Below are 12,255 nucleotides of genomic sequence, written 5' to 3'. Positions count from 1 at the left end.
TTTCTGTGTGTTTTTTTAATGGGGGGGGGGGTTAAAGTCTTAAAAGCATTGAGTACACAAGCTATAGAGAATTGAAGCAAGAAGCATTGAAGTACTGTAGCATCAATTCAACAAATAACTAAACAAAAAAAGAGGGAAAACCCCTCCTGGCAGCCATGAATCATTTTGAGGGGGTGAGTGCTGACAAACATCATGGTAAAGGGGGAGCTGAAGGGGTTTTATGCAGAAAGGGCCACTCTCGTCCTCTATCCTGGCAAGTAGGTGTATGGCTGACCTCCAAGGAATGCCAGGGGCGTAGCACAGAGGCAGGCAATGGCAAAACACTTCTCAATGTTGTGACTTGACATGAAAAGGGCAGTTGTTGGAATCTTCTTTTTTATAGTCCTGTAAATCTTCTTTTTTATAGTCCTATGATTTGAGGCATTATTGGAGCAGGCCACAAGAAGGCAGGGTTGCCAATGCTGTGTTGGGAAATTCCTGGAGACTTGGGGAGCATGATTCCACACATGATAGTGTGGAAAGTCTTGATCACTTAGATCCACATGCAAGAAGAAGAGGAGTTTGGATTTATACCCCACCTTTCTCTCCTGTAAGGAGACTCAAGGTTGCTTACAAGCTCCTTTCCCTTCCTATCCCCACAACAGACAACTGTGAGGTAGGTGGGGCTCAGAGAGTTCCAAAGAACTGTGACTAGCCCAAGATCACCCAGTGGGGATGTAGGAGTGTGGAAACCCATCTGGTTCACCAGATAAGCCTCTGCCACTCAGGTGGCGGAGTGGGGAATCATACCTGGTTCTCCAGATTAGAACCCACCTGCTCTTAACCGCTACACCATGCTGGCCAAAGCTTGCCCTTTATAAAGAGGATAACACACTCACTAGCCCTTTTCATGCTAAGATAATGCATACTGGGAGCCTGTCAATCACATGTATCAAGTGTAAGTACTACATACAATTCTCATGATATGGGTGGTACTTATGTTTTTTTAAAAAGGGGAATGAATAGATTTTGCATGCACATATATCTCCTGTAGAAAACCAGAGTTCTGGTTTATGTGTATTGAATCTGAAGATTCGATGACAACAATGACAACGATGACAATGCGTATAAGGAGGATCTATTTACAGTTGCCGACCTCCAGGTACACATGGACTTTAGCATCTGAAAAGGGCTCAGTGCGCATTCGGGCCATGCAGTTGACAGTCCATTGAAAGCCCAAGCTGTTAAGATTAATGGCGCTTCTTTCCTGTCAGAAAGGATAATGGTTGTTTTCTTGTTTGCACTTGTAGTGGATGCAAGAGTGAACAGCGTCCAGGATAATGTGGCTGTTTCTTCCCCAAAGACAATGGAGATAAGCTCCGTCTCCGAAGCCCCGGGAAATAATCCCGGGAAGGAAGCCAAAACAGCCCCGCCAGCTGCCAAATCTCGTTTTGCCTTTGCATTTTCACGGCCTGTACCAGGACGTACCGAAGAGTCGCCGACAAATGCATCAGTTGCATCGGCCCCACTGGACACCAGTTCAGAAGCAGGCCGGGCGAACAAAGCGGCGAGTGAGTCTGTGGATCTCCCCGCTGCAGCTGTGCCGGAGGAAGCTTCAGATAAAACCCTAAGTGAAACATCTCTCACTGAAATCGAACTCTCCGAGCCAGCTTCGTCGGAGGCAAAGGAGCCAGCTTCGTCTGAGGCCAAACCCAAAGAATTAACCTTTTTCGACAGACTCTTCAAATTCGAAAATCGGAAGGATAAGAACCAAACGCAAGCCCAGGGCCGAGGGGAGGTAGAGGCAGAAAATCCTGACGGGCCCATCACAGTAGAAGAAACTTCAGGATTACAAAGTGCACCGGATAATGCCCTGCCAGGAAAGGCAAGTATTTAAACAAATGTACCTGATTTGGTTCTTTATTAAACCTGTAAAAGTATTTATGGGGAGAGGTAGCATCTTATGGCACAGGTAAGGAAGATGGGGAGATTAAAGCTGTAAGTGAAATGTTGATGATTCACAGAACACATTGCCCACTGGAGGCCTACAAGCCCAACATGGCATGCAAAGCAATATTACCTGTCTGACAGTATTTTATTTAGTGAATTTTAAAAATCTGGCCCTTCCTCCAAGGAACTAAGGGCAATATACATTGTCTCCTTGTCTTCCATTTTCTCCTCACAACAATCTTGTATTGTAGGTAAGATAGGCTGACCAGACGTCCCGCTTTTGGCGAGACAGTCCCGCCTTCAAACAATTTGTCCCGCGTCCCGCGGGTTATTTCAATTGTCCCGATTTTTGGGAGGCTGCCGCACTGCCTTCTGGCTTATAGAACATTTTAGGGACTGACGGGTGGCAGTCGCGACGCCAAGAGTTTCTACCCCTCCGCCCCGAAAGTTCACAAAGGTGACCATCTGGTCACCTTAAGGTAAGATGGAGAGATAATTACTGGCTCAAGTCTCATGGCCCACCAAGGATTTGAACTCAGGTCTCCTTGGTCCTAGTTACAACACTGTAACCGCTACACAGCACCACCTTATCAAACTTTAACCAAAGTTGTTCACAATTCGTCATTATTATTTTCTGAAGTTGCAAGAAAAGGGGCTGTTCCATTAGCATTATACTGATCTTTGAATTTGGTGCACAAAGTTTAGTTCGAGCTCCAAAATAGCAAATTCATTCTATGTCCCAAGCTTTATTGTAGAGCTTCACCTCTACATAGCATTGTGTTTGGATAAGTGGTAAAGCTGACTTCTGGTGAATGGAGTGACCCCTGACAGCAGAGGAGTGGTTTTCGGTTTACATTATCTTATTAGAGTTCATTCCTTGGTTGCAGTAGCAAAAGGTAACTTCTATATTTATCAGCCACCAGTGGCCAGGGTGATCCAGGCAAACCTGTTATGTGTGAGTAGTTTTAACTCCAGTGAATTCAGCAGGCTTTGAAGGGGTAACTTGGCCGAAGATAGCATTGTAAGAAAGTTTCAAATGCAAGTGAGCCTTGTGGAAAGGCTGACTGGTTTGTTGCGACAGCCTACGAAAACTAGAACTGTCTCCACCACATGCCACCGAATCCCAGAAGAAAGTAAAGAGAGAAGTCAGGCTTCATGTTGTACAGGACCCCAAGATATATAAAATATATACGTAGGTAGAATGGCTGTTAATAATTATACACAATATCAATCCATGCCAACATGAACAAAAAAATCTGGAGATGAATGCTGATCACAGATAAGCCAGTTCCACTGACCACAGTCAAGGAACTATCAAAATATATCTAACTATTCAAAACATTTAGTGAAAGCTGGAATATCATCTTACATCAAAAGACGACTTCCTTAAGAGCATTCAGAAAGTTCCTTTAAGAACAGTCCAAACACCTGCAGAGGCTGTTGAATCCAAGAGTCCCCTATAATTCAGGTTCTGGAAAACATCTCCAGATTATATCTGAAGATCGTCAATAGCCAGTCATGCTGGCACCTGATGATACTAACGTTTCTATAAAGTGCAGTCAAAACATGCTACTGTAAGTTCAATCATAAAGCCTACTTTTTAAAAAGAAGGAGTCTTTAGAACTGAGATCATTGCTGGATTCTCTTCAAATGATGTACAAGCAGCTTGTCGTCCACTATTCCATAGGTCATAATGACCTGTTGCGGAAACCAGAAGCAATTGCAGAAACTGTCTACAGCAGGGGTAGGGAACCTTTAACACTCAGAGCCATTTGGACCCATTTTCCACGGGAAAAGAAAATACTTGGAGCCGCAAATAATTTTTGACATTTAAAATAAAGTTAACACTGTATTTATTAGGTTTTTTTTACCTTTTACTCCGCTCATTCTGAGAAGCGGATGGATGCGTCCGCCCTGCTGCCTGCAGGGTGGGCAAGGATGGGGCCAGTAGCTCGGCGTCGCCGCTCCAACGGGGCGGGCAGTTCGGCTCGTGGAGCCGCAGTGCAAGGGCAGAAGAGCCGCATGCGGCTCTCGAGCCGCAGGTTCCCTACCCCTGGTCTACAGGGTGAAACAACAATTAGCAATCCCATTCCTTGAGCTGCCAGTTAGTACTTGACTGGTTCAACCAGTAGAACCACGTTCTGGCAAGTAACCAGCATCGTGGTATAAAAAACCCCAATCAATTCAAAAGCCTTCACCATCATGACCCAACATTTTCCTCCTGTAACCTGTCAACTGGCTCTGCCTCAGCCAACACTGTTCTTTAGATCTTTCCCCAAAACTAGATTTTTAAAATTAAAATGTGTTGTTTCTACCCATGCCTCATTCTTAGAAGGTTTCAGGGATAGCCTTGTAGACTATTGATCTGAGATAGTGTACCACATGCTGATATCTTCCTTTGCCTTCTTCTGTCTCTAAAGCGCTAGCTGTTATTAACAGAGCTGTTGCTTGATTAAAGAAACATTATCCAATTCCTTGTGTAAGACTGAACTGAGTATTTCTATGCTAATCTGCAAAATATGAACAAAGCATTAGTATTCAAGGAGGCATTCTTTATTTCATATGTAGTGTACTGATCATGACAGGTACCACGTCAGAAGACGCAGTCCCTCCGATCTGTAGGAATGCCTCTTGTGAGAAGGTGTTTGGAGTAGTAAACATTGAAAATGCTCAGAGATGGGATCCAACCAGTTCTCACCACTTCTCTAGAAGTGGTTACTAATTTTTTCTGAGTGCCGAGAAGGGGTTACTAAAGCAACCTCCCTGCCCAATAGGGACTGGAGGTGCGTGTGTGCGGCGGCGCCACTGTTTGAATCCCACCATCATCGGAACCTGTTATTAAAATTTTTGGATCCCACCACTGAAAATACTGGCTGCTGTGGGTTTTCTGGGCTGTGTGGCTGTGGTCTGGTAGTGTTTGCTCCTTTCACGCTCATCTATGGCTGGCGGCATCATCAGAGATATGTCATGGTGAGATGTGCCACACAGAGAAACACATCTCACTGTGACACACCTCTGAAGATGCCACCCATAGATTCGGGTGAAATGTTAGGAGCAAAAACTATCAGAACGTGACTACACAGCCAGGAAGAAGAAGAAGAAGAAGAAGAAGAAGAGGAGGAGGAGGAGGAGGAGGAGGAGGAGGAGGAGGAGGAGGAGTTTGGATTTATATCCCCGCTTTCTCTCCTGCAGGAGACCCAAAGGGGCTGACAATCTCCTTGCCCTTCCCCCCTCACAACAAACACCCTGTGAGGTAGGTGGGGTTGAGAGAGCTCCGAGAAGCCGTGATCAGGCCCGTTGTCACCCAGCTGGCATGTGTGGGAGTGCACAGGCTAATCTGAATTCCCCAGATAAGCCTCCACAGCTCAGGCGGCAGAGCTGGGAATCAAACCCGGTTCCTCCAGATTAGATACACGAGCTCTTAACCTCCTACACCACTGCTACCCACAACAGCAGAACGTGACTACACAGCCTGGAAAACCCACAACCCACAACAGCCAGTTGATTCTGGCCACGAAAGCCTTTGACAATACATTAAGTGCTAAGTGTGCCTGAGAACTCCTTTTCAAACAAAATAAATTGAATAGTCTAATAGCCTAACTGCTTATTTGCCTAATTGTGGCAGTCCCTAAAATGCAAGAGCTGATTCCTTGGCTGCCAGCTACAGCCCTGCCTCCTTTACACCAGGCACAGAACTCACAAACCCTCACATTTCCAGCAATCTCTTGTGCGTGGGCTCCATTCCCTGGAAGCCACAACTCTGAGCCACTTCGGGGAGCCCCCAATGCATGCCTGTAAAAGAGTCACATAATTTATCAGGAATTCCAGTCAAGGCACTGCAATGTCACGAGCAGTTTGATTCTGAATTGTGCCTTGTTTGCCAAAAAACTGGTAATAATTCCTTACCAAGCAACATTGGTTTTATTCTGAAAAATAAATGTACCGATTCAGATTAAACTGCAGGAGAGTAAGTCAGTATGTTTCCTATAAAACTGGTTTCTTTCCTTGACCAATGGCAGACAGCCTAATTTCTGATTATATGGGTGATGTCTTTATACTAGGAGGCTAAATCGTTGATATAATCATAATTATCCAGATTTCATTCCAGGCACACATCACTCTTTGAGAAAGCTGTGACTGATAGCTTCTGTGGGAGCTGAATCACATCAAAGCTTCTCTCCCCCCCCCCCCCCCCCCCCCACCCCCCCCCCCCCCCCCCCCCCCCCCCCCCCCCCCCCCCCCCCCCCCACCCCCCCCCCCCCCCCCCCCCCCCCCCCCCCCCCCCCCCCCCCCCCCCCCCCCCCCCCCCCCCACCACCCCCCCCCCCCCCCCCCCCCCCCCCCCCCCCCCCCCCCCCCCCACCCCCCCCCCCCCCACCACCCCCTCCTCCTCCCCCCACCCCCCACCCCCCCCCACCCCCCCCCCCCCCCACCCCCCCCCCCCCCCCCCCCCCCCCCCCCCCCCCCCCCCCCCCCCCCCCCCCCCCCCCCCCCCACCCCCCCCCTTGCCTCCCACCCCCCCCCCCCTTCCCCTCCCCCCCCTCCCCCCCCCCCCCCCTCCCCTCCCCCCCTGCCCGCCCCCCCCCCCACCCCCCCCCCCTCCCCATCCCCCACATAGGAACCACCAAATGCAGCGCACAGACACGTATCAAAGAACACGAAAGGCACTGCAGACTATTTCAGCCAGAAAAATCAGCAATAGCAGAACACATGATAAACCAACCTGGACATAGAATATTATTTGAAAAAACAGAAATTCTGGACCACTCTGAAAGCCACTACGTCAGACTACACAGAGAAGCAATTGAAATCCATAAGCACATGGACAATTTTAACAGGAAGGAAGAAACTCTGAAAATGAACAGAACTTGGCTGCCAATGCTGAAAAATACTAGGGTCAAGACTGTGTCAAACCAGCTCCACACAAACACAGGATGACCATAGACAAAAGAAACAAAGGCCAGGATACTTCTATTCAGATGCTCCCACCAGTGACCTTGCTATCTACAGGGTTACTCCCAGGCTATAGTCTTCATTGTTACTCATACTTCTATTCAGATGCCCTCAACTATTGACCTGGCTGCCTTCTTTGTTACTCACAGACAAGGTTTCTTCACCCACCCTGGACACTCCAACAGATATATATATTCCACTTTCCCCCCCCCACCCCCCCCCCCCCCCACCCCCCCCCCCCCCCACCCCCCCCCCCCCCCCCCCCCCCCCCCCCCCACCCCCCCCCCCCCCCACCCCCCCCCAGCAGGCGAAACGTCAGGAGAGAATGCTGCTAGAACACGGCCATACAGCCCGGAAACCACACAGCACCCAAGTGATTCCGGCCGTGAAAGCCTTCGACAATATATTTTACAATGTATTTAGATTTTTATATCTACTTTTCTTCTCAGTGGCAACCCAAGGCATTCTTCTTCCTCCATTTTAAACTCATGACAACAGCCATGTTGTCAGGTAGTTTAGGCTGGGTTAGGGATGGCAGGCCTCCCAGTAAGGTGAGTACCTCATTGTACCTCATAGGCTAGTGAGGAAGAAAATGGGACATATGATGTCACTTCCTGCAAAAATGGGAAGTCATGATATGACATTGGGGCAGTTGTTTTATGGTTTAACCACAGACTGTGAGTAAGGGCCAGGTGTTTGTTGAGGTGGAGAAATAGACCATTAAAACATGAGTGCATACTCAAGGGAAGCTGGCTTGGAAATGGATAGAAAAAATGCGGTAAAAGTACTCAGGAAAACAAGGAGGAAAAATGAAGGGAAAACATTTTTGGAACCAAATGAAGGGGGAAAATGTATGGAATTTTAAAAACCCATAGTATTTGGCGGAAAGATTTGTTATAAACAACTCGTACGGAAAAGGCTCTTCATAGAACTCAGAGAAGTATAAATAACCCCTGTTTCCCGCACCCCACCTCACAACAACCCTGGGATTTGAGCCTGGGTTTCCCAGTATTTTGCCCTACACTCTAACTACTATACAACACTGGCCACAGGCAAATGAAGGAGTCAGGGCCTGAGTATGGGGAAGAGTGTGCAATGGCCTCAGAGTCCTAGGAGGACTCATTGCCATGACATGGTCTAGGTTTGTCATTTCAAAAATGAAATAATATTGTCCCTTTCACGACTCATGAAGCTTTATATATGGGATGGGATTGATGTGTTCGCAGCCTTGTGTTCCAAGTTTTTACCAGGCCCAGATAAATTAGTAGTTTTGTACACAGGGTTTTTCATTCAGTCCTTGGGTTCCTTTTGAGAAAGCCACTTCTTGATACAGACACAAGGGCTCATTCCACACATGCAGAATAATGCACTTTCAAACTGCTTTCAGTGCTCTTTGAAGCTGTGCGGAATAGCAAAATCCACTTGCAAACAGTTGTGAAAGTGGTTTGAAAACACATTATTTTGCGTGTGTGGAAGGGGCCTAGGTTTACTAGGATGTTGAAGACTAGAAGTACATTTTGGGAAGGACTCAGTACTATGAGTCCATCACTACAAGCCACATGTGGTTCATCAGAAGTTCAGCTGTTCATTTTGACATGCTGACGTCTCTTGCTGATATCAGAGGTTTATAGGCATGCTGTTACAGCAGTACTTTTGCTTAATAATATACTATTTGATATTGATTCCACCTTTTCAGTGCAGTAGTTCCAGAATTCCTCTGCCTTATTTATATTATTATTTTTGTTATTAATTCAGTATGGGAAAAACCTATCTTTATTGCATTCCCCCCCCCCCCTTTGGAAAGTATTTTCCCTGCTTACTGGTAGCTTCTTTTAATTGTTGCATAAAGTTTCTTAAAAGGCATTTTTAAACTCATTGAGACACTTGAAACCATTGTTCTGTATAACTTTTGGGGATCAACTTCCAAAATGTTATGTGGTAGGAGGAAATATCTGGGGGGTGGGGGTGGGGGGGTCAATTTCAACAGATGCCTTTAACTCTCTGGATGCCAGCCTGAAAATTAATCCTCCTTCCATGACTTTTTCATGAAGTTAAGGAGGACTTTTGTTATCCTGCAATTCCATGCATGCAAAATTTCACACTCATCGCTGTCCCCAGCCCACTGCAATCCCACTCAAATGTTGCTCTCTTTTAATAATATGTAAACAATTCTCCATATAAATTCCTTGTGAGAAGAGAGTGAAAAGGGGAGAGGAGGAAAACCGGAGCTAGGAGCAGGCCCAACTATGTCCCCAAAACAATCTTGGCAAATTACAAAAAGGTTTTTTTGCACATGGTCCTAAACAGAAAAGCCATAATTCTTATTAAATATCTCCAAGTATCTCTATCTCGGGGATATCTTCTGGCAGAATTTCTAGAGTAAGGCTGTTATAATAGTTAGACTGGGATCTAAGAAACCCAGTTTGTAATCCCCACTCTGCCAAGAAATCTTAATGGATAGCCTTTGGCTTGTTGCTCTCTGGGCCTTTCCCCACTCTCGTCGTTCCCCTCTATGCCGCGCGCTACTGCTCCTTGGCAGCTGCGAAAGCATCCCAGGCACGCGTCTCGACCATCCCTGACGACCCCGCTGCCTTCTGGCGCCTGGCCATCAAAAGGCTGCTTAAGAAGAGCGCTCTGGATGCTGGCAAGGCTTCGAGGGGCGCTGACAGCCGCAGCTGCCGGGGCGGCTGCACTGTCACCGCCCCTGTCGTGGGGAGCGACGAGGAACCCCGCGTTACTCTCCTCAAGTAGCGCGGGGCCAAAGGTAAGTGGGGAAAGGCTCTCTCTTTCAGCCTAACCCACCTTACTGGGTTGTTGTGAGGACAAAATGGAGGATGGGTGATTTTCATAAGCACTGTTAACAGCCCCAGTTTGTACTGGGATCATGTGGGGAAGGGGATGAAGGTTTAACCCTTCAATCTTCTCTTAGGCCTTTTCCGCACAGGCAAAGTTCAGCGGGTTGCACTCAGGGTAAAGCAACCCGTGTTGCTGTCAGGGCATTCGCATGCCTCCTTGCAGGCAGAGAACGGAGCCCGCGAAGGCAATAAAGGTTGTTGTCGCACCTTTGCACGGAGGTTTGTTTTCTCTCTCCCCTCACCCTGCCTCTGCTGCATAGCTACAGAGCCAGGCAGGCATGGACCTCCACAGCCTTGCTGCTTCCCCTATGCCCCTGTGTAGCTTCACAGCAGAGAGGTGGAGACTGAAAAAAAAAGGGAAGAGCAGCAAGTAACACACTTCTCGGGGCAGCCATTAGTTTGCAAGCAGCTGCAACCCACATTAACACCAAAGAATCGCAGATAGCGTGATTCTCAAATAACCCATTTGGGGGGGGGGAATGTGGGGCGGACTCATGTTAGTTAGGTTTTATCCCATTGTTACTCCGGCTTTATTGGCCCATGTGAAAAGGGCCTTAGTTTTGCCAGTTGAAACTGAGTTGCCCAATTTATTAGCATCTTAAAGGAGAAAATAGGTATTTTAAAGAGCTTTCCCCCTTTTTTAAAATTCTAACAATAGTATGAGGAAGATGCAAAAGACCAAGAAGAGACCGAAAGGTTATTTCCCCTTGGGTCACTATTAGTCTGCAATGTGCATTTTACAGATAAATGGTGTCATATGATCTTCATCTCAAGATCAGAGTATTACAGTGCAATCCTAGGCAGTTATATCCTTCTAAGTCCATTGAAGTCAATGGGCTTGGGATGGTGTAACTCAGTTAAGGACTGCCCTGTCACTCTTGTCCAACTGGACTGGACCGGGGGTATATCTAGCCTAGTCTCCTTGCTCTGAGTTCAGAGGTTTTCTGTTTCTGACTATTAAGATTCTTTTTCGTAACTTGAGCTAGCAGCCACTGAAGGGCGTATCCTCCAGAAATCTGTCTAATTTCCTCTTAAAGCTGCCCATGCTTGTGTCCATCACTGTGCCCATTAGTTGTAAATTCCACAATTTAGTTCTTGGCTGCTTCCACACGGCCACGCTGGGGGATGCGTCGGCGTATACGACGCCGACACACACACCCCGGGACGAACGGTCCTGGTAAGGACAGGGAAAACAGAGCAGCACTGTGCCGTCGCCCGATCGACTTACCTTCCCTGCGACCTTCCAGCGTGTCGCCGAGGCCAGGGGATACCCCCCCCCCGCCCTGCGCAACTGCTCTGGAGTCACAGGGCGGGGTGTAAAAGCCCCCCAGGTCGGTGCCATTACGCCAGAAGGTCGAGAGGGAAGGTAAGTCGATCGGAAAAGGTTGGGATATAGTCTTCCAGCCTGGCGTCGCCGGTCGACGGGCAGCGGCTGGAAGCCAGTTTCCAGAAAACCTAGCTCAAGGAGCGAGGTTTGGAAACAGCAGCTTCGCGCTGCGATGTAGCTGTGCCCCCCATGCAAACAGCTCCCTAGGGACGGCGTTTTTGCCGTCCCTAGGGCGCTGTAAAAGGCCCGTGCGGAAAGGGCCCTTCATTGAGTAAAGAAGATTACCAAGCTCTGGCATGCAGTGGGAGAGGAAGTGTATCAAGGCAAGAAATCCTGTTTTGATGCATGCTTCCTGTTTGCAGCGCACCAAGAGAGGAGTTGCATCAAGGCAAAACAAATCTTGTCTCAATACACTTTCTCTTTTCAGTGCACCGAGAGAGGAGGCATCTAGTCCCGACACATTTCCTCTGGCCCTGCATGGGCTTCTCACTTTCCCTAGAGAAAGCAACAGCACTTCTGGTGCAACTTTTCGTGCCAGAGCAGGGCAAGGAACGCCAGCAGTGGCTAATCAGCCCCTGTAGGGAAAATTGCAGCTTTGCAAAATGTGTGATTTGCATGGGGAGAGAAAATGAAGCCTACCTCATCACCATTTGCCTGGTTTTTGACCAGCCATTTGAGCTTGTGTCTGTGTATTTTGCCAGATAGCTTTGGACTCATGGAGACCCTATGAATTAATGACCTCCAAAGCATCCCATCATGAACAGCGTTACTAGGGTGTTGTAAACTGAGGACTGTGGCTTCCTTTATTGAGTCACTGCATTTCATGTCGGGTCTTCCTCTTTTTCTATGGCCTTCAGATTTTCCTGGCATAATTGTCTTTTCCTGTGAGTCTTGTCTTCTTATGCTGTAGCTAAGATACAATAGTCTCAGTTGTGATATTGCTGGTTATCAAAACAGAAGTCCAGCGGCACTTTAAAGACAAACAGTCCTTATTTCAGCATGAGCTTTCAACCTCTTTGTATTCTGCTTGGCATCAAAAATTGCCTGGTGTCCATCAAAACCATTTCTAGCCAGTTTGCTGTTTGTTTAGTTGTTTAGGGTTAAACATTTGATATCATGCTAAGAATCAGACATCAGTTCAGCAAACAAATTCTAGAACATTTTCTCCCAAGTGAAACTGAGTCTTGTATAT

At 47.5% G+C, this 12,255-nt stretch overlaps 1 protein-coding gene across 4 annotated transcripts in view; it reads left to right on the top strand.

Moving 5' to 3' along the window:
* The window catches only part of BCAS1 (brain enriched myelin associated protein 1), a 79,082-nt gene that overhangs the window by 22,855 nt on the left and 43,972 nt on the right, over positions 1-12,255 (top strand). For all 4 annotated transcript variants that reach the window (XM_048497717.1, XM_048497718.1, XM_048497716.1 and 1 more), the window contains exon 4: positions 1,290-1,864. In XM_048497717.1, coding sequence (XP_048353674.1) covers positions 1,290-1,864 — 575 coding nt within the window. The remainder of the gene's footprint in view (positions 1-1,289; positions 1,865-12,255) is intronic.

The sequence above is a fragment of the Sphaerodactylus townsendi genome, linkage group LG05, assembly GCF_021028975.2.
Source record: "Sphaerodactylus townsendi isolate TG3544 linkage group LG05, MPM_Stown_v2.3, whole genome shotgun sequence".
In the NCBI taxonomy this organism is placed as follows: Eukaryota; Metazoa; Chordata; class Lepidosauria; order Squamata; family Sphaerodactylidae; genus Sphaerodactylus; species Sphaerodactylus townsendi.
This window is presented reverse-complemented; position numbering and strand designations above follow the sequence as displayed.